The sequence below is a fragment of the Megascapheus bottae genome, chromosome 28 (genome assembly GCF_031878675.1).
Source record: "Megascapheus bottae isolate mThoBot1 chromosome 28, mThoBot2.hap1, whole genome shotgun sequence".
Classification (NCBI taxonomy): Eukaryota; Metazoa; Chordata; class Mammalia; order Rodentia; family Geomyidae; genus Megascapheus; species Megascapheus bottae.
The window spans coordinates 2,682,103-2,704,107 of record NC_143536.1 but is presented as its reverse complement, the minus strand read 5'-3'; the positions used below and the strand labels follow the sequence as shown (position 1 = coordinate 2,704,107).

The following is a 22,005-nucleotide window of genomic DNA, read 5'->3' as shown; positions in this document are numbered from 1 at the left end:
ACACCTTCTATTTTTTTACACTTCCTACCTCATGCCTTTGTACAATGACATTCAATAAATTAGCAACATTACTTTTGAGAATAGAAACCTGATTCATTTCCATATATTTGTTATTTTTTTCTTTTTCGCCAGTCCGAGGCTTGAACTCAGGGCATGAGCACTGTTCCTAATTTTGTTTTGCTCAAAGTCAGCACTCTACCACTTGAGCCACAGTGCCAATTCCAGCCTTTTCTGTTTATGTGGTACTGAGGAATCAAACCTAATGCATGCTAGGCAAGCAGTCTACCACTAGGCCACACTCTTGGCACCTATATTTTTCTTTTTTGTCATTCCTAGGCCTTGAACTCTTGTGTCTGGGTGATGGCCCTGAGCTCTTCATTCAAGGTTAGCACTCAACCACTTTGAGCCATGGCACCACTTCCACTATGTTTCTTTTTCCAAGCACAAAAAACTGACCATAGGGCCGAGAGTTTGGCCTAGTGGTAGAGTGCTTGCTTAGTATGCATGAGACCTGGGGTTTGATCCATCTGTATCATATACATAGAAGTGGTGCTGTGGCTCAAATGGCAGAGCACTAAACTTGACAAAATCCCAGGCTCAGGCCATGAATTCAAACCTGATTACATTATGGCATGTTCAACAGACATGTAACTTATAAGGAAACCTGTATTACATACGCAAAGCTTAATCACATTAATTTGATTTGTTGTCACTGAATACATATCTCCACGAGATTAAAACACTTAAAGTCAAAATGTACCTTATTATCAAAGTTGAATCTGCTCAGGTCTCTAGATTCTGTAGCTCTTCTATCACCATGTGTAAGCGCCCCCTTGGCAAAACACAAAATTTCTGATTAAGGGTCTAGTCTTTTTTTGACGGGTCATGGAGCTTGAATGTTTTCCCTGAGTTCTTCAGCTCAAGGCTACTGCCGACCTTTCAGCCAAGCCCCCGCTTCCTATTTTTCTAGAGGTTAATTGGAGATAAGTCTCAGGTACTTTTGCACCCGGGCCAACTTTGATCCTCAGATCTCAGCCTCCTGAGTAGCTAAGAATACTGGCATGAGCTACCACTGCACCTAGTGGGTATAGTCCTTTAATCAGCAATCAGGGAACCAATACCCACCTTATATAACCCCAGAACTTACCAAACTCTCAAGTCTTTTAGCAACAATAGATGCAAATCTTTGTTCTCCTGCCAACTCAGAAATCAGAAAGACATATTCGGGTGCAGTAACTTGATTTGATCTATGAGTTCTTCCTGTAAAGAAAATTTTTTAGACCTCACTAATTGCTTTCATTAGGTAAAGACAGTATTTTGAGATCTCACAGGACTGACACCACCTGTTCTAGAAACAACATTCTTTTAAAAAAGAGAGAAGGGTCCGGGAGTTTGACCTAGTGGTAAGAGTGCCTAGCATACACGAGGATCTATCTGGGTTCGATTCCTCGGTACCACATATACATAGAAAAAGCCAGAAATGGTGCTGTGGCTCAAGTGGTAGTAGAGTTCTAGCCTTGAGAATGACCAAGGACAGTGCTCAGGCCCTGAGTTCAAGGCCCAGGACTGGCAAAAATAATAATAATAATAATAAATTTAAAAAAGTAAAAGAGGGAAAACTGGGGATGGGAAGGAATGTGGCTTAGTTGTAGAGTGTTGCCTAGCATGCACAAGGTCCAAAGTTTGATTTCTCAGTACCACATAAACAGAAAAGCAGGAATTGGCACTGTGGCTCAAGTGGTAGAATGCTATCTTGAGCAAAAGAAGGTAAGGGACAGTGCCCAGGCCCTGAGTTCAAGCCTAGAACTGACAAATGGGAGGGTGGGGGGCAGAAGAGAAAATTGGCATGTAATATTTTTCATAGTGCCACAGAAGAACAAAATGAACACCAGTGATGTCTGGTAGCACAGCCACACCCCTCAGAGAGGAATGCAAGAACCTGTGCGGATGGGGCCGGGAGTTTGGCCTAGTGGTTAAAGTGCTTGCCTAGCATGCATGAAGACCCGGGTTCGATTCCCCGGTACCACATACATAGAAAAAAGCCAGAAGTGGTGCTGAGGCTCAAGTGGTAGAGCTCTAGACTTGAGAAAGTCCAAGGACAGTGCTCAGGCCCTGAGCTCAAGCCCAGGACTGGCAAAAAAAAAAAAAAAGAACCTGTGCGGAGCTATGCAATGACAGGGCAAACCTGTTGCCACTACCCCAGTTGGGCTTCATTCGTAACAGCTGGCTGGATTCTCTGAGTAACAGAGAATGCACCTGAACATGACTATCCAAGGTTGAAAGTAGCCACTACTGACACATCCCAAATATAATCAGGATTCTCTCAAGAAGTCTGCTGATAGGCAAAATGCCAGGAGGACCACACAAATCCCATCAGACATTCCTTGCCCCGCCCCGCCCCCCTCCCACCAGTTGTGAGGCTTGAACTCTAGGCCTGGGCACTGTCCCTGAGCTCAACTCAGGGCTACTGCCCTACCCTTAGAGCCGCAGCCCCACTTCTGGTTTGCTAGTGGGTAACTGGAGGTAAGTTTCATGGTTTTTAGTGCCAGGGCTGGCTTTGAATCATGATCCTCAGATCTCAGCCTCCTGAGTAGGTGGGATTATAGGTATGAGCCACTATGCCTGGCCATCTTCCACAGTTTTAAAACAGGTAACAAATAGAACTCATAATGAACTATGTACTATAAAACATTTAAAAAAAAAAAAAACCTCAAATGCAAAATCTAAGATTTTAAGGAAGGTCTCGATTGTTGAACATTGATATGTTCCCTTCCCAGCAGCTCTCAGCAAGCCATCAAATTAAGTCCAGTTTAGGAACATACCAAATTGCTGGATCGCTCTGTCAGCACTCCACGGTAACTCCAAAGTCATATGAACTCTTCGCCTTTGATTCTTTGCTCTCCTATCTGCTTGCAATGAAATTCCTGAGCTGGCAGCTTCTGAGATGATAGCAATATTCTATTTCAGATTTAAGAAGAAAAGAAAAATCATGAATGTACAAGGATAAGCAGGACAATGCCATAAAGAACCTACTTCAGTAGACTTGGTATCCTAATAGCTACTTTCTCGCCCCTTCAGTACAAAGACCATAAACGTCAGTTAGGTACACAGTTCTCCAAAATCAACATAGCTGTCTCATCTCTCTTACTATTGTGTGTGTGCATACAGACTTAAAATATCAAAACTATCTGGACACTCTTAAATTTTATTCCAGATGATTAGATGTCATAACATTGTGTTTTTGTTTTTTGTCAGTCCTGGGCTTGAGCTCAGGGCCTGAGCACTGTCCTTGGACTTTCTCAAGGCTAGAGTTCTACCACTTGAGCCTCAGCACCACTTCCGGCTTTTTTCTATGTATGTGGTACCGAGGAATTGAACCCAGGTCTTCGTGCATGATAGGCAAGCACTGTACCACTAGGCCAAACTCCTCGCCCCAACATTGTGTTTTTATATTGATAAAAAGTTCAAAATTTCTTCAAATGATGCAGAACTACATTCAGGTCTATGCATCATAATGAACTCAAATTATGGTAATATTATAAATTATTCACTGCATTTACTAAAAAATTCACATTTCTTAACAGGAACGTATTATAAGTGTTCTTTTCTGCAGTGCCAGCGATTGAACCCATGACATTAGAAGGAATTCTTTAAAATATATTTCAGAAAACATACCTTATCTCCATCCATAAATCGCTGTTTTTCTGTGATATTTAATATTTCAACAGGCACATCAAGTTCAGATCGTGATTCATAAGAAATGCTTCCATCATCGTTGCTCACTACTCGCCCCTTGCGTCCAGTCATCTGAAACCCGAACAGCAGGACTCAGTTCAAGTACTATACTAAAGTGAAGGAAACCTGGGTGATGAATGTAGCACTAGCTGCACAGCTAGGCATGGTGGCTCCCACATGTAATTCTAGCTACTCAGGAGGCTGAGATCTGAGGACTACAGTTCAAAGCCAGCCTAGGCAAGAAAATGGAAAGTGGGCCTATAGCTCAAGGGGTAGGGCGGCAGCACTGAGCAGAAGAGCTCAGGGACAGCACCAAGACTCAGAGTTCAAGGCCCATGATCCTCAGAAAATCTGAGAAATCTGTGTAGTGGGTAGTGTTTGCCTAGCATGCACGGAAGACTCAGTACCACGTGACATAGAAAAAGCCAGAAATGGTGCTGTGGCTCAAGTGACAGGGCACTAGCCTTAAGAAAAAAAACCCAAGGACAGTGGACAGTGCTCAGGCCCTGAGTTCAAGCCCCAGGACTAGCAAAAAAAAAAAAGAAAAAAAAAAAAAGAAGAAGAAAAAAAGAAAAAAAAAGAAAAGCTCAGGTACAATACCCAGGACCTGAGTTCAAGTCCCTATGACTGACAAAAAGAAAAAAAAAAAAAAGCTGACAAACAGCCATGATCAAAACTAGCACACGACAGGTACAGTCTCCAAAGAGAGGGGCTCACAACATATTCACAAAATATGCTTGAGATGGTAACTCAAAAGTTTCAGAAGGGCCAGGAGTGTGGCCTAGTGGTAGAGTGCTTGCCTAGCATGCACAAAGAGCCAGGTTCGATTCCTCAGTACCACATACATAAAAAAAAGCTGGAAGGGGGGCTGTAGCTCAAGTGATAGAGCTCTAGCCTTGAGAAAGTCCAAGGACAGTGCGCTCAGACCCTGAGGTTCAAGCCCCACAATCGTTTTAAGGATAGTAACTAAAGCACAAATGAGGGCATTAAGAACTACCACAGAAAACTCAACAATTATGTTAGGATACTCAGAACACCATTTATTCTCTAAGTTTAATTAGAGTTTCAAAGTGTCAAAAATATTACCAAGAATAGATAGACCCCAATAGTCAACTTTGTACCTCAGCAACATTCTCAGGGCCACCCAGTTCATCAATAAGTTCATCCAGGGTATTAGGAGGGAGGTCTTCAGCTAGTTTTTCTAGTTTATCAAGCAGGTCTTTCTTCATTTGTTGGGCCCTTTCCACAGCATCCTGACTTGTTATAAGGCTATTGGTACTGTTGGTGTGACTGTTAGCTAAATAAGAATACATGTTAGAAATCAGTACAGATATGAATATCTTGTATCATTCATTTAATGGTACACTTCAAAGATAAAACTTTTTTTACATAGATACCTGGTGCACTGTTAGGAGCAGGTGAGATAACTGGTGTAGATGAAAAACTAGGTCGTTTGGATCCAAGACCTGATGCTAATAAGGCACTTTGAATAGAATCTGGATCTATACTTTTCTTCTTTTTTTTATCTTTGCTTTTTTTGTGGTCTTTTCTGATTAACCAGGGATCTGAAAATGAAGAAGATGTATACCTGTCAATTGTTAAAACACAATGGTCTCAAAATTAACCCTTTATTTTGTTAACTATTTGAAGGGAATCACCAAATTTAGTGGAGAAGTGTGTGTGTGTGTGTATGTGTCCGTCCCTTACCATTTTAACTCTAGGCTGGCACTCTGATATCTGAACAATAATTCCATTTCTGAATTTTTCTGATGGTTAATTGGAGACAAGAATCTTACAGATAGGCTGTGAGTGTGACCCTAGAGGTAGAGTGCTCATGTAGCATGCACGAAGCCATGGGTTCCATTTCTCGGTACCACATACACAAAAAAAGCTAGAAGTGGTGTTGTGGGCTCAAGTAGTAGAGCACTAGGCTTGGAAAAGCTCAAGAACAGTGCCTAAACCCTGAATTCAAGCCCTGGTGTGGCAAAGAAGAAGGAGAAGGAGGAGGAGGAGGAAGAGGAGGAAGAGGAGGAGGGGAGCCTTATATACTTTTCCTGCCAAGGCTGGCTTTGAACTGAGATCCTCAGATTTCAGCCCCACTAAGAAGCTTAAGATTATAGGTGTTAGCCACCATTCCAAGTATGGGAGAAAAATAATTATCCAAAGGGGTTTGAAGCAGGTCAGGAGAGGAATGTTGTGATACTCATGTTCAATTAACCACTGAAACCAAAGTGGAGTTAGGGCTCAAGTAAAAGAGTACATTAGTCTTGAGCACGAAAGCTTAAGGATAGCATCGAAGACCAGAGTTCATGCACCAGGAATGGAAAAATGTAAAAAAAGAACACACACAAGTCTCAAATCTCCCTGAAAGATTAGAATCTGAATGACCATTTATAATACACATGTAAGACGAAAGTTGTTTTTTTTCTTTTGTTTTGCTTTTTTGTTGGTTGTGGATCTTGAACTCTGGGACTGGGAGCTGTCTCTGAGCTCTTTTGCTTAAGACTACCACCCTACCCCTTGAACCATAGAGCCACTTTGATTTTCTGGTGGTGAGTTGGAGATAGGAGACTTTAGTGCCCTGGTTGGCTTTGAACTGAGATCCATAGATCTCAGCCTTCTGAGTAGCGAAGATTACAGGTGTGAACCACCATGCCCAACAAGACAAGTTTTAATACTGGTGCCCCAAGCCAAGGAGCTGGGGGAGCATCACTTTGTATGTGTACAAAATGAAATCCAGAACTCACCATCTTCATCATCTTCACTAGATTCATCTCTAAATGGGTTGAAATCATCATCATCCCCAGAGCTCATGTTTTTAGAGCTCTCATAGTCACTTTCGTCATTGTCAGAGGCGTCGGACTCACTTCCACTGTCATCAGAACTGCTACCAGCAAGGCCACCCATTTTTCGTGCTTTTTTGGCTTCTCGAGTTATTTCTTCACCTATCCTCCCAGACAGGAACAAGAGTCCACCAGGAAACAGGAAGGAAAAGAGAGAGGGAAGGGAAGGAAAAGTAGACATACGTATTTCATGGATTATTTCACATGGGGAATGCAGAAGAAAGTATTTATGTAATAATGAATACAATTCACAAGTAAGGCAATAATCTTTGGACTTTCCTAAGAACTCAGTAAGCACAATTTACTCATAAGAAAAAACTTAAGATATATACTAAGCACATTGCCATCTAGTACACAAGTCTTACAACAAATCAGGACAACAAATTTAAAACAACCTTTGGCCCTATAATTTATGAGATTTTTTTTTTTTTGGGGGGGGGGGGGGGGGGGCTGTGGGGCTTGAACTCTGGGAGCTTTTCCTAAACTCTTCCTCTCAAATGCTAATAATTTACCACTTTGAGCCACAGTGCTACTGCCAATTTTCTGGTGGTTAATTGGTGATAAGAGTCGTGTGTGTGTGTGAGACAGAGACAGAGACAGAGATGGGGCTTGAACTCAGCCTGGACGCTGTCCCTGAGCTCTTTAGCTCAAGGCTACCACCCTACTCTTGAGACAAGCCCTATTTACTGTTTTCTAGAGGTTAACTGGAGATAAGTCTCAGGTCCTTTTGTGCCTGGGCTGGCTTTGAATCTTGATTCTGGTAGCTCGGTCCCCTGATTAGCTAGAATTACAGGTGTGAAATTCGAGAGCTTAGCAGTTCCTTATCTATTAAAAGGTAAACAGACCAAATTTTAGCTCTCACACATTATTGCGTCATTCTTAAGATGTATGAACCTGGAAATGTTCTTGACCTCTTATTCTTTGTATGTTCTACCTTCCTGTGTATAAAACTGAAAAAATAATAACCAATTTCCTAAGGATGTGTAGTTGGTAAAATGATTCAATGTGTAGCTACTACGCGCTTATCCGTAGTGGCCAGTATCAGTGAACTGTGTCAGCACTAATCTAAAACAAGGCCTGGCGTGGTGGCTCAGAGATAGCACTCAGGCCCAGGGGTAGGGTGGTAGCCTTGAGCTGAAGAGCTCAGGGACAGCACCCAAGTGAGTTCAAGCCCCATGAGCCACCAAAAAAAAAAAAAAAAAAGTACAACTCACCTTTCCTCTTCTTTGTTTTATTTTCTTTACAAGGACTATCTCTTGGTGAACTATTGTTGCTTGGAGCTGACAGATCAATTCCTAGCAAACTATATAGTTTTTTCCTGTCTGGAGCAGGGAAATGTTTTTCAATGAGTGACTGAAGCACTCCTCTGTAGGAAGAAAACAGTAACAGTTACTGGTTCACTTGGCAAAACAAAAAAATGATATATAAGAATCTTACTGGGGGGGGGGGGGCGCTGGGAGTTTGGCCTAGTGGTAGAGTGCTTGCCTAGCATCCATGAAGTCCTGGGTTCAATTCCTCAGTACCATATATACAAAAAAAGCAAGAAGTGGTACTATGGCTCAAAAGTTAAGAGTCACTATCCTTAAGAAAGCTCAAGGACAGTCCAAGCCCCAGAACTGACAAGGGAGGAGGAAAAAAAAAAATGCTGGGCACTGGTGGCCTATTATCCTAGCTACTCAGGAGGCTAAGATCTGAAGATCTCAGTGCCTGGGCTGGCTTTGAACCTAGATCTTCAGATCTCAGATCTCTTGCGTAGCTAGGATTACAGGCGTGAGCCAACGTGCCCGGCTTTATTTCACTGTTGAGAAGAGGCCCTTGCAACATGTTTTTGAAGTGGCGCTGTGAGTGAACCTACAGCACTGTATCTACTAGGCAAGCACTTGGTCACTGAACTACACCCAACCCTCTTTGCAAAGTCACCCTAGCTGGCCATGTACTATCCTGCCTCTAACTTGGGCCATTTGCCAATAAGTCCACCACGTTTTGCTCTCTTCCAAAGCAGTTTCTAATTATATAGTTCTTCTGAAGAGTATTTGAAAATATCCCTGAAGTCAAAAGTAGTACGGTGGGATAAAGGCCATGCTGGTAATTTCTCTACTAGAATTCCAATCTTAAACCAGTTGCATTTATACAGTTAGTTATACTGGAACAAACTGGATTACCATTTCTCTAGAAAACGGAACATAAAATATTCCTTCCTGATACACTATCATACAAGAAAGCCGCAAAAACTCAGACAAAAGCTTATCTGCTCAAAGCTGACACTCTACCACTTGATCCACAGCTCTACGTCCAGCTTTTGGTGGTGAAGTGGAGAAAGGCTGTCACGGACTTTCCAGGCTAGGCTGGCTATGAGAGGTAATCCAAAAATCTCAGCCTGTTGAGAAGTTAGCATTATAGGCATGAAACACCAGCATCTGGCCAGAAAAACTAATAAAACAAAACTAAAACCTTACTTGGCAGTTGAAACAAAATCATTGAGTTCTCCTCCACCCTCTTCCAAGGCTTCTAAAGTTCTGGCTTCTCCTGTAGACTGCAGACCAATTACAACACACTGGAGAAGAGAAAACAGGTTGATGGTAAATAAAAATTTAAAAGGAAAGAAAACACATTTCAATTTTTTTTAACCAATTTCAAAGAATGACTAGTTCGTTTAAAATCTTATGTATGCTTCATTTCCTCCATTTATACTATGCAACAACTTAAGACAGGCACAGTTTATAATAAGACACATAATAACTAATGTCCCTACCCTCATAAAGTATTTTTCAGTACATAGATGTGTGTTAAAAGCAGTTTCAGGTCATACAAATACACAGGCCACCAGTGTTGATGGACATAGATTGCCACATTATAATGATGCTGCTTATTATCCTCTAAATGCAGATTCACAACAATTGTTGCTTTCAGAATTTTGAAAACAATGTATTCAAAGTCTTACTACATCATTATGTTTACAATTTGCCCTTCAAAAGGCCAGATTATATAAGAAACACTGCTTCCACAAAAAGCTAAATTCTCTCTCTTTCTCCCTCTTCCTTTCCCTCCCTCTCCCTCTCTGTTGTTGGTTCTGGGGCTTCAACTCTGCCTGGGCCTAGGCACTGTCCTTAGCATTCTACCACTTGAGCCACCATGCCACTTCTGCTACTTCCAGTTTTCTGGTGGTTAATTGAAGATAAAGCATCTCTTGGACTTTTTATGCCTGAGCTGGCTTTGAATCGTGATACTCAGCCTGCCAAGTAGCTAGGATTATAGGTGTGAGCCATTAGCACCTGGCTAAAGAGCTAAATTTTCTTAATGTGTTCTTCCAACTTACTTTTCCATTCTTGATTTCTTCCCGGGCGAGTTGCACAACCCTTTTAACTTTGGATGCTATGCATAAGTACTTGAAAAACCTCTGGTGAGCAGACCAGAACTGTCCCCACATGGATTTCTTCATCCGCTGCTCGGCATCCATCAGATCTGCAGCTTGCTGAAATCGCTCTCTTGCAATGACCCACTGAAGACACAATATCCACATTTTAGGCATTTCATCTCTGTATGTGGTTATTTAGAACTGATCCACTTAATCTATAGTAACTTAGTAATTTTCCATATTCTTACTATCTGATGCAATCAATTTTAGGAAAAAATATATGAATGAAACAAAGGCTAATAGGCTACTGAACAAGAATCACTAACTAGGCAGAGTTGGAGGGTTTGCATACTAAGCCTATTATATTAAACAGCCTATCACATGGTAACTTGGGGTTTCACAGCAAAAATGTATCCTGATGGCTGACAGACATTACAATGGACTAACAGAAACACATTTAGAACATTAAAAACACTAGGAATTTCGAAACATTTCTCACCAGCTTGACTGCTTTGTTATACATTTTAACATAGCTCTGTGAAAGAAGAACTTCCTCAATTTTGAAGGTCACTCCAGTAAAGCTCAGCTGTCGAGCAATGTACATTCCTCTAAGTTTCATGTCCATAGCAACTATTTCCATGGCACCAACACCTCTGAATAAAATTAAAACACACAGTAACTATCAATAAATAAAGTGGGACTTTAACACAAAATGACAGTTTGTAGGATCCTACCTCTTAGACTGCTACAAAGAACAGAGTGCACCATACTCTGCATTACCTGCGCTCCACTGCTTGAATGAAATCACTGAATTCTCTAAACGGAGTTCCTTCACCCCATATTCCAAGACGGTTCATATAGGCCATGTTGCGAGGTTCAGAAGCACCTGAAAAATCCCCCAATATATTATGGCTGTAAAAACAGAACAATCCCCTAATATATTATGGCTATAAAAATAATAAATATGTATCTTTTCATTTAGATAACTAACTCACCAGTGGCACTAGCGTAGACAACTCTGGCCTTTGGCAATTTGTTCTGAAGCTCTAGAACTGCCAACCCTGTCTTGGTTGGTTTTGAAGAACCAACAGGACATAAATTTTTTGCTTTATGACACTCATCAAACACTATCTGTAAGCAAAGAGTTAAGGAGCAAATCTCATCAATGGTATATGCAAACTTAATTGTTTTGTTTTGTTTTGCCAGTCCTCGGGCTTGAACTCTGGGCCTGGGCACTGTCCTTGGGCTTTCTCAAGGCTAATGTTCTACCACTTACGCCATAGCACCACTTCTAGCTTTTTCTATGTGTTACCATGGAATCAAACTCAGGGCTTCCTGCAAGCACTCTTACTAAACTCCTGGCCATAAATGCTAACTTTTTTCTTTTTCTTTTTTTGTGGGTTATGAAGCTTGAACCCAGCCTGGGCGCTGTCTCTGAGCTCTTCAGCTCCAGGTTACTGTCGTACCCTTGAGCCAAGAGCCCCACTTCCCCTTTTCTACAGGTTAACTGGAGATAAGAATCTCAGGTCCTTTTGGGCCCTGGCTGGCTTTGAACCTTGATCCCTCCAGTGTAGCTAGGTTTATAGGTGTGGGCCACAGCACCCGGCCCTCAAGTTATTTCTTATTCTTTAGATCACATACATATTCCTCCTCTCCTCTGTTCTATCTTCCTCCACACTTAGTATCTGAAACACCCACTGAATTTGGTACCTCACTCAAATATTTAGCCTTTAAATAAAATAGAGAAAGAATCCTGCCAAGGGTGGCACTCCACCACTAGCCTCAACTTCACTTTGGGCTTCTTGCTAGAGCTAAGTCTCAAAGACTGTCCTATCCAGGCTGGCTTTGAACTTTGATTCTCAGATCTCAGCTTCCTTAGAAACTGGAATTAGAGACACGAGGTCCTGACACTGACTACTGGATTCTTCAGAACTAATCAATCTGTCTACCTCAAATTATTTTGGTAAATTCTATATACAGTACAAATTTAACCAATACCTGAATGCCAACATGCGGAAAATAATAATCAGGTCTCCTCATAACTGCTAGCATTTTTTTTGTTGTTGTTGGTTGTGGGGCTGGAACTCAAAGCCTAGGTGTTGTCCCTGAGGTCTTTTGCTCAAAGCTAGCATTCTACCACTTTGAGCCACAGCACCACTTCTGCTTTTCTGATGGTTAATCATTAATTGGATAAGAGTCTCATAGAGGGCTGAGAGTTTGGCCTAGTGGTAGAGTGCTTGCCTACCATGCACGAAGACCCAGGTTTGATTCCTCCGTACCACATACATAGAAAAGCTGGAAGTGGCTCAAGTGGTACAGCACTAGCCTTGAGGAAAGCCCAAGGACAGTGCTCAAGCCCTGAGTTCAGGAACCAGGATTGGCGCAAAAAAAAAAAAAAAAAAAAAAAAAAAAAAGTCTCATGGACTTTCCTGCCCAAGTTGACTTTGAACTATGATCCCCAGATCTCAGCCTCCTGAGTAACTAGGATTACAGGCTTGAGCCAACAGCATCCAGCTTGCTAACTTTTTCTAACCCAGGTATTTGACACCATCTATAAACAGAATAAGTTGGGGCCGGGAGCTTGGCCTAGTGGTAGAGTGCTGGCCTTGCATGCACGAATACCCAGGTTCCATTCCTTGGTACCACATATATAGAAAAAAGCCGGAAGTGGTGCTGAGGCTCATGTGGTAGAGTGCTAGCCTTGAGAAAGTCCAAGGACAGTGCTCAGGCCCTGAGCCCAAGCCCAGAACTTGCAAAAAAAAAAAAAAAAAAACAAACCAGAATAAATTATCAGGCCCCTAGAACTCTAATCATTAAAGTGTTCACCCCCAAACAATTAATTTGAACTACAGAATTAAAGTTAAAAAAAAAAAAAGTAACATGGGGTTCAACTCAATGCCAGGAAACTGGCCTGGACAGGTGAAAGACTTAAGGCAACAGAACATATTCTTTTATTAAAGGATACAACTCCATCGAAGTCATCACCACACCAATGTAGAAGTTGTTTCAATCTAGTTTTGTATTTACCACCAGACTGGCTTTCACCAATAAGGGAAGAATAGGTAGCAAAAATAACACCCTTTTTCACACTCCCATTATGTTTGGAAGAAATTTTTCCATATTTAAACTGAAAAAAGAAAAGAGAAGAATCTAGTTAGTATATCTTTCTCAGAAACATTTACCACATCCAAATTTCTGCAGCATGACTTTCTAACTGGGTAGGCTCATGGTAGGTTAGAATAGTGACAATGACTCCCAAGAAGACTGACCATATTTTCAGATATATGTACACACACAGAACCTTGCAGCACAAAGATCCAGCTTTCAAAGTCTCAACAGAAGTTTGTGGGCAAAAAAGTTAAAAATCACCAGGGCATTGATAGTTCATGCCTGTATCCTAGCTATATAGTAAGGCTGAGATCTAAGGATAGTGGTTCAAAGTCAGCCCAACCAGGAAAGTGAATTCTAAATGCAAGCTCGATGCTTTTGACCATAAATTCTTCTTTTTTGTCGGTTGTGGAGTTTGAACTCTGGGCCTGGGATTTGTCCTTGAGCTATTCTGGTCAAGGCTAGCACTCTACCACTTCGAAACAGTGCCACTTCTGGTTGTTCTGGCAGTAAATTGGAGATAGAATTCACAGATTTTCCTGCGTGGGCTGGTTCTGAACCATGATCCTCAGATCTCAGCCTCCTGAGTAGCTAGAATTACAGACGTGAGCTAATGATGCCCACTCATAAAATCCTGTCCTCATTTAAATCACAGAACTTTCTACTAATCCATTAACTAAATACCACCTACATGAAAAAGCCCAATTAGTGCTCTAACACTGAATTTCTGTAGACTGACATAGAAAGCAGATTTACATTCACTTTTTTTTTTTTTTTTTCCCAGTCCTGGGCTTGAGCTCAGGGCCTAATCACTGTCCTTGAACTTTTTCAAAGCTAGAGCTCTACCACTTGAGCCTCAGCACCACTTCCGGCTTTTTTCTATGTATGTGGTACCAAGGAATCAAACCCGGGTCTTTGTGCATGCTAGGCAAGCACTCTACCTCTAGGCCAAACTCCCGGCCCCACATTCACTTATTTTTGAGGGCTAACAGGGAGACATTTAATAGGTGCATAGTATGCCAATAAAGGTTTGCTAAATCAACAAAAAACTACTACTCATAAATTGTTTTAGCCACTTAACTCTCATTTTCTTCCCCTATATAAAACTGTTTTCACGAGACCATCGTAAAGAGTTAAATTTATTAGATAAACAAACACTGGGAACAGTTTCCAAATCACAGTAATTCTACACTGAACAGTATTCAAGTGATCTATAGTGATAGGTCCAATTCTAGAAGGAAAAAAAAAAAAAAAGACAAGGATTGAGAAAGAATTCCATTCTAAGAGGGACACTGCCTATTTGTACTGCCTGGCATGGTATGTGGTACATGTAGTCCACACAGCAAGGAGTAACAAGACCTTGTACTTCCTGTGGAATAACTCACTTAATTCTCACCACAACTACACAGTAGAGACCCTGACTCCATCATGAATACATCAATTTACTCAATGGCCAACTCAACCCAATGCAGCTCATACCTTATTCAATGAATGGACCAAAATGTTTTTTGCTCCAATATCCCTCAAATCTCTCTCAGCATCATACTTTAAGTCATTCGAAACACTAAACCTGTCATAAAAAAAAATATTTTTTTTAATTACATCAATCTACAAAATTCAAGAATAAAGCCAGGTCTGACACTTCAAAAACTATACTCAAGCTGGGTGCAGTTGGCTCACACTGTAATCTTAGCTACTAAGGAGGCTAAGATCTGAGGCTCATGGTTCAAAGCCAGCCTGGGCACTAAAGTCCATGAGACTTTGATCTCCAATTAACAAGTAGAAAACCAGAAATGACATGATGGGTAGGGACAGCACCCAAGCCCAGAGTTCAAGCCCCATGACTCCCCGCCCCCAACCAAAAAAACAAAACAAAAACTCTACACTTAACATTGTACCTCACTAATGAAATTGCAATCTCATTGTAAAACTTCTTAATAACAAAAACAAAACTATGCTTAAATCCATCTCCACATGCTGAGGTAGATATCAAGGAAGGCTTGCACAGGCACTTACCATAGGGCTCTTTTCCTACTCAACAAATAATTTTCATAGATGATTCCCGCTATCGTCCTGCCTTTCCCTACACCAGCACCATCACCTATTAAGAAGCCAGCACGATCTCCATTTGGCAGGAATGTTTCATGTTGCTGAAAAAGGAAAACTGGTTATTAATCCTTCACTTAGATCAATTAATCTTGCATATGCAGTTTTAAGAATCCAACTAATGACCAGGGAATACACTCAGGCCCAGCAGTAGGGAGGTAGCCTTGAGCTGAAGAGCTTAGTGCTGAGGCCCAGGGTGGAAGCCCTGTGACTGTATGGGGGGAGAGGCAGGGCGGGGGGAAATCACAAAATGTTTCATGCAAAGAAGCTATACTTTTGTGTGTGTGTATGGGTGGGGGGGGTCATGGGGCTTGAACTCTGGGCCTGGGCACTGTCCCTGAGCTCTTCGGTTCAAGGCTACCGTCCTACCCTTTGAGCATCGTCCCACATCCCATTTTCTAGTGGTTAACTGGAGATAAGAGTCTCATGGACTTTAGTGTCTGGGCTGGCTTTGAACCATGATCCTCAGATCTCGGCCTCCTGGGAGACGCATGAGCCACCTCAGAAACTTCACTTTGAAACACCTATATTACGTGGACTAAAATGAAGAATCATTAAATGAAATTATGAATTACCTGGGCTGCATATGTAACTGCCTCAAGCTGTAATGCAGATAGCCAGCCATTGTCAATGGTTTCTTCAGAAATAGACGTTTTGTACCACACATCAGGAGGAGTGACACTGGATAAAGAGCTAGTTTCCACTACAGCATCAGGGTGACGCAGGCCAATTTTCACTAAATGAAAAAATTTGAAATGTCCGTTTTAATTATTCTATGAACATTTCCAGTCTTCTAAGATACAGCACATTCACAATGACAGAGAAAACATATTGGAGCTTCCATACAAGTTACTGCTTGTCTAGTTTGATGTAATCTTATATGTAAAACTGAACGTCTGTTGCTGTGCTTTGTAGATCATATATAAAAGCTCTTTGCCAAAACCAGGAAAAAAAAATGTTACTGCTGGAATTTAAAGTGAGCCAGGTGTGGGGGTTCACATGCAGTCCTAACACTAGGGAAAGCAAGGTAGGATTGTGAGAATGAGGCCAGCCTGGGTTATGCTTCTGTCCCTGAGCTTCTTTTGTTCAGAGTAGCACTCTACTAATTCAGCTATGGCTCTACTACTGATTTTGCTGGATAACTGGATATATGAGTCTCTGGAATTTGTCTACCAAGGCTGGCTTCAGACTGTGTTCCTTTTATTGTTTTGTATTTTTTTTTTTTTTTTTTTTTGGTTCGTCCCAATACTTGAACTCTGGAACTGGGTTTTATCTCTGAGCTCTTCAGCTCAAGGATAGCGCTCTACCACTTAACCCACAGTGCCACTTTTGCCTTTCTGGTGGTTGATTGGAGCTAAAACTCTCACAACTTCTGTGCCCATGCTGGCTTTGAATGACAATCCTTAGATCTCAGTCTCCTGAGCAGCTAGGATTACAAGGGTAATAAGCAAGCCCCTCTTATAAAGGGTCAATTGTAAATTGTAAAGAAAACCTTTTTTTTTTTTTTTTTTTCGGGTGGGTCATGGGGCATTAACTCACCTGGACGCTGTCCCTAAGCTTTTCAGCTCAAGGCTACCACCCTACCCCTGGGCCTGGGCGCTGTCCCTGAACTCTTCAGCTCAAGACTACCCTTGAGCCAAGCCCCACTTCCCAATTTTAGAGGTTAATTAGAGATAACAGTCTCAGGTTCTTTTGTGCCTGGGCTGGCTTTGAACTGCAATCCTCAGATCTCAGCCTCCTGAGTAGCTAGGATTACAGGCGTGAGCCACAGCACCTGGCAAGAAAAACTTTTATAAAGTATTCCTATGGCAGTATGTCTAAAATCATCCAAAAAAGCCAAGGGTTATGGCTTTGCGCCAATAAAACTCTAGAATTATTAATTATAATAAATCCAGGGATCTGGATTCCATTTGTTGACATTCAATTTAAAGAAGTTGTGGAGAAAGCTGGGTGCGGTGGCTCATGCCTGTAATGCTAGTTACTTCAGAGGTTGAGATCTCAGGATCTCAGTTCAAAGCCAGCCAGGGCACTTAAGTCTGTGAAGCTCTTCTTATCTCCAATCAACTACCAGCAAACCAGAAGTGGTGCTATAGCTCAAGGGGTAGGACAGTACCCTTGAGCTGAAGAGCTCAGGGACAACACCAAGGCCCAGAGTTCAAGCCCCATTCCAAAAACAAATGAATGATTTGAATGAATGGTTATGGACAGCCTTTCCTATCCAGGCCAGCTTTGAACCTAAATCCTCAGATATTAGCCTCCTGAGGAGGTAGGATTACAGGTATGAGCCACCAATGTTGAGCCCATGAGACTTATCTCCAATTAGCCACCAGAAAACTAGAAGTGGTGCCTCAAAGCACAAGCCTTGAACAAAAAAGAACTCAGGGACAGTACACCAGCCTTGAGTTTATGCCTCATGATCAGGGTGGAGGTGAGGGCGGGGAACTAGAACCATATACAATTTTGGGGTCTGTTGACAAGAGATTTTTTTTCTGCTCGTCCTGGAGCATGAACTCAAGGTGTGGGCACAGTCCTTGAGCTTTCTCAAGGATAGCATGATACCACTTGAGCCACAGCACCTCTTCAAGCCTTTTCTGTGTATGAGGAATCATGCTTCATGCATGCTAGAAAGGCATTCTTCCACTAGGCCACACCCCTAGCCCCCAAGCAGAGATATTTAGTGTAATTTAAATGACATTATTAGTGCATTTTTATGGAAACCAATAAATTACAAATGTACAAAAGGCGGAACTGGTGTTAATTCATTCAAGTTAAGTTATTTAAATCCCAATTTCTTGTATTTTTTTTGTCTGTATGTGTTTTTGTGTGCCTTTTTTTTTTTTGGCCGTGCCTTTTTTTTTTTGGCCAGTCCTGGGGCTTGAACTCAGGGCTTGGATTTTCTCAAGGCTAGCATTCTACCATTTGAGCCACAGCACTACTTCTGGCCTTTTTTCTGTGTGTGGTACCAAGGAATTGAACCCAGAGCTCTGTGCGTGCTAGGTAAGCACTATACCGATAGGTCACAGTCCTGGGCCCAAATTCCAATGTTTTTATGATTTTAAACAAACAGAGCAAACTCTAAGGTTAAGATATGTTATCTGTGCCATTTATTTGGGGGGAGGGGAGGAGGCCTGGGGCTTGAGCTCAGGGCCTGTGCACTGTCCCTGGGCTTTTGTTCAAGGCTACAATCTACCATTGGAGTCATAGTTCCACTTCTGGCTTTCAACTTATGTGGTACTGAGGAATCGAACCCAGGGCTTCATGCATGCTAGGAAAGTACTCTATTAATAAGGCACATTCCAAGCACTTTGCTTTTTATAATCATTAGTTATAAGACCAAAATGAATGTGAAATAATAAAATCTAAGCTTTACTCTTAAAGTCTTAAAAGGACTTCAGTCTAAAACAATATTCTAAAAAGCAAAAGCATACATACATTTTATTGGCATGTACTCTGCATAGGTTTCTGCATGTCCCATTTCTTCTTCATCTTCCTCCTCTGGCTCATCTTCTTCTTTAACAGCAGGAACCTTCTGTAATATAGACAGTGAAATGAACCTCAAGTTCAAGGACAAGGCCTGGTCAGCAGAGATATACTGACCATCTTCAACCTCAGGAACACAAGACACCCGTTTTATATTCCCCCAATGTAGAACCTTGCTTCTCCACTGGTGAGTTCAGAGAATAGCAACTGATCTGTGCCTTTCTGATGTCCACATTCATCTCCACCTCAGTATTCTTCCAAAAGCAGACAGAGCAAGGAGCCTGGGGACAACAGGTGAGGAGCCCAAGCCCAGCCTGGAAAAACCTGTCTCACATTCGTTTGTATTTCATTTTTGTCCTTGCTGGTAGTGGGACTTGAACTTAGAGCCTGGGTGCTGTCCCTGAGCTTTATCACTAGACTAGCGCTCCTTAGTCTTTTCATTCTCCAAATCAAGGCTCAAGGAAGAGCTATTAATGATAGTAGGAAATACAGGAGAACGCACATAATTTCCCTTAAAAATCAAATGGGAACCATAGTTACACATTTCTTTTATTCAACTTTACAGAACTTCACAGTGGTGGCACATGGGGAGGATAAGACGCTAGAGATCCTAAATAGAGGAGTGGAATATAGCTTTGGTATAGCACTTGCCTAACAAGTGCAATGTCCTGAGTTCAATCCCCAGTATGAGAGAGAGACAGAGAGGCTGAACTCCTTTTTTTTTTCTACCAGTAGATCATCAAGGAATTCAACTCCTCAGTACCACAAAAGCAGAGAAAGCCAGCAGTGGCACTATGGCTCCAGTGGTAGAGTGCTAGCCTTAAGCAAAAGAAGCTCAGAAATATTGCCCAGGTCTTGAGTTCAAGCCCCAAGACTGGAAAAAGATTAAAAAATTAAAAAAACAAAAGGAAAGGACAAAGAAAACAGAAAAGACAGAAAGAAACAGTGCACCAAAGAGAAAATGAGGAGGGATTTCTTTTCAACAGTTCCTTGAGACAAAACTAACCGGCACATTGAGGGGAAACAAAACAAAACAAAACAAAACACAAGGACAGTGCTCAGGCACTGGTTAAAAAAAAAAAAAAAAAAAGAACTTACTAGCACAGAGAGGTTGAAAAAATGTAGAATAAGGCAACAACCATTCATTTACTCAACACTGACCCATAGGGTCTTGCAAAGAATCTATAGAACTCTACAGATTTCCTCAGAATTATGCCACTGTGCAAAAGAAAGAACATGGCCATGGCCTCCTCAGAGAGGATGCAAACTGCAGGGCATGGTGGCTCACCCTTGTAATCCAAGGCTGAGATTTGAGGATCCTTGTTCAAAGACGGCCTGGGAACCAAAGCCTGTGAGACTCTTATCTCCAATTAATCACTAGAAAATGGAAGTGGGGCTGTGGCTTAGGGAGTAGGGTGGTAATCTTCAGCTGAAGCTGAGGCCCAGAGTTCAAGGCCCATGATGCAAAGAAAGAAGGAAACAAAGAAAAGGAATGGAGGGAGGGAGGGAGGGAGGGAGAAACTATACAACTTGTAGGAGACTGGAGAGAATGAGGAAAGGGATACAGTCCAAAAAGAAATAAACTTTTTATTTTTTGCCAGTCCTGGTGTATGAACTCAGGCCTGAGCACTGCCCTTGGGCTTTCCTCAAGGCTCGAGTTCTACCACTTGAGCCACAGCACCACTTCCAGCTTGTTTTTTTTCTATGTATGTGGTACTGAGGAATGGAACCCAGGTCGAAAGGCATGCTAGACAAGCACTCTACCACTAGGCCAAACTCCAGCCCCAAGAAATCTATTCTTTACCTGACATACTGTAACCCCTCTGTATATCACCTCTATAACAATTAAACATTTAAAAAAAAATCAAATTCCAGATGCTGCCAAGACATCCACTAAATAAAGTGGATGTTCCAGTACTTATTCTCCAGGTCTATGTTCAAAAATCTCAGGCCTGCCTAACAATCCTTTGGAATTGCTTATATGAGTCTTTTCTCATGCTCCTTTTCTTCATCCTCTTCATTCCGTTCAAATTCACTCTTACAACTATATTAATTTACTTTAGTCCCTTCATACCTCGCTGTTCTGTTAGTACGGAACCACCACCCACCTAGATTCCAACTCATCCATCCTGAATCATGGACGGGCTTTCCTATCCCTACTTCCTTCTACTGGCTCCTCACAGGGACTGTAGCAAGCCAAGTCCAGTAAGGTCAACTCAGAACCTTCCCTCCACAAAATCCAAGTACTGCACCTTCTTCCTGATGCACACCATCATCTAGGCACGATCACCACCTCCTCACTGTGGACCACAGACTCAACCCGAAAACCACAGCCACACTTCCATAAGGTCATCTGCAGGGCCATTCTTTGCAGAAGACTCACCTTTGTCCTAACTCACCTTACTCAACCTGTGTTGTATCACACCACTTCTTCTTAATATACCTTACAATGTTACTTAATACAGGTAGTTATCACATCTGATGTACATTCAAAGAAGACTCATATACTACAATTCTTATTTACAAAACACTATGCTTATTGTGATTCAAGAGAGTTGTTAAATAAATGTATAGAATTGACATAAGCCACATAAAGTTCCAAAACTTTAAAATAACTTTTAAAAAACTAATTACACAATTGAAAAGTATTCTATGGGCCAGGAGTTTGGCCTAATGGTAGAGTGCTTACCTAGCACTCAGTACCACATACATAGAAAAAGTTGCAAAAGGTGATGTGGCTCAAGTAATAGAGCTCTAACTTTGAATAAGGCCAAGGACAGTGCTCAGGCCCTGAGTTCAAGCCCTAGGACTAGCCAAAAAAAAAGTATTCTATAATCTAAGAGCTTACAGCAGGTACCCTACAGGTTCCATATCAACGTTTTTCAGTAAATTTTACATTGTCTCCTTTTCCTGCTAAGATAAGATTTGAAACAAGAACGTATAAGTACTGCATATAACACTACACCACTTCCCATCAAACACGCATGGTTCTTGGTCACTACGTTCAGTGCACTTGTGTAATATTTAAGCTTCATGACACATACCAGCCCCTGTACACAGTCTTATGAAGGTTTCTCAAATCTATTTTGTTCTACTTTAACATTGCTCTATACTAAACAAATCCTTGCTGAAAGTTTGTTTCCTTCAAATGGTTCCACGTAAAGGTTTCATTTAACTTACTGACTTAGGTATAAATATTCCTTCAGTCACCTATCCTTTTATCACCCACCTCAAGTTTCCTAGAAAGGTCTTCAAGTATGCATAGGGTATGTTCGCCCACCATTTCTCTTTTCATCATCTGCCTCATTCATTTTATTTACGACCCTCTATAACATCAAAAAAAGTTTCCTAAAGGTTGCTCTAAAGCACTTTTAGTCA

The 22,005-nt window shown here is 41.6% G+C and overlaps 1 protein-coding gene across 4 annotated transcripts in view; it reads right to left on the bottom strand.

The window, feature by feature from the left end:
* Sbno1 (strawberry notch homolog 1) overlaps positions 1-22,005 on the bottom strand; it is a 49,210-nt gene that overhangs the window by 12,431 nt on the left and 14,774 nt on the right. For all 4 annotated transcript variants that reach the window (XM_090319898.1, XM_090319899.1, XM_090319900.1 and 1 more), the window contains 18 exons: positions 18,580-18,676; positions 15,723-15,883; positions 15,058-15,191; positions 14,521-14,611; positions 12,899-13,060; positions 10,929-11,064; positions 10,714-10,819; positions 10,433-10,586; positions 9,895-10,077; positions 9,035-9,132; positions 7,793-7,944; positions 6,483-6,680; positions 5,133-5,300; positions 4,857-5,032; positions 3,676-3,807; positions 2,823-2,958; positions 1,148-1,260; positions 761-832 (listed from right to left, as the gene is read on the bottom strand). In XM_090319898.1, coding sequence (XP_090176024.1) covers positions 761-832; positions 1,148-1,260; positions 2,823-2,958; positions 3,676-3,807; positions 4,857-5,032; positions 5,133-5,300; positions 6,483-6,680; positions 7,793-7,944; positions 9,035-9,132; positions 9,895-10,077; positions 10,433-10,586; positions 10,714-10,819; positions 10,929-11,064; positions 12,899-13,060; positions 14,521-14,611; positions 15,058-15,191; positions 15,723-15,883; positions 18,580-18,676 — 2,469 coding nt within the window. The remainder of the gene's footprint in view (positions 1-760; positions 833-1,147; positions 1,261-2,822; positions 2,959-3,675; positions 3,808-4,856; positions 5,033-5,132; positions 5,301-6,482; positions 6,681-7,792; positions 7,945-9,034; positions 9,133-9,894; positions 10,078-10,432; positions 10,587-10,713; positions 10,820-10,928; positions 11,065-12,898; positions 13,061-14,520; positions 14,612-15,057; positions 15,192-15,722; positions 15,884-18,579; positions 18,677-22,005) is intronic.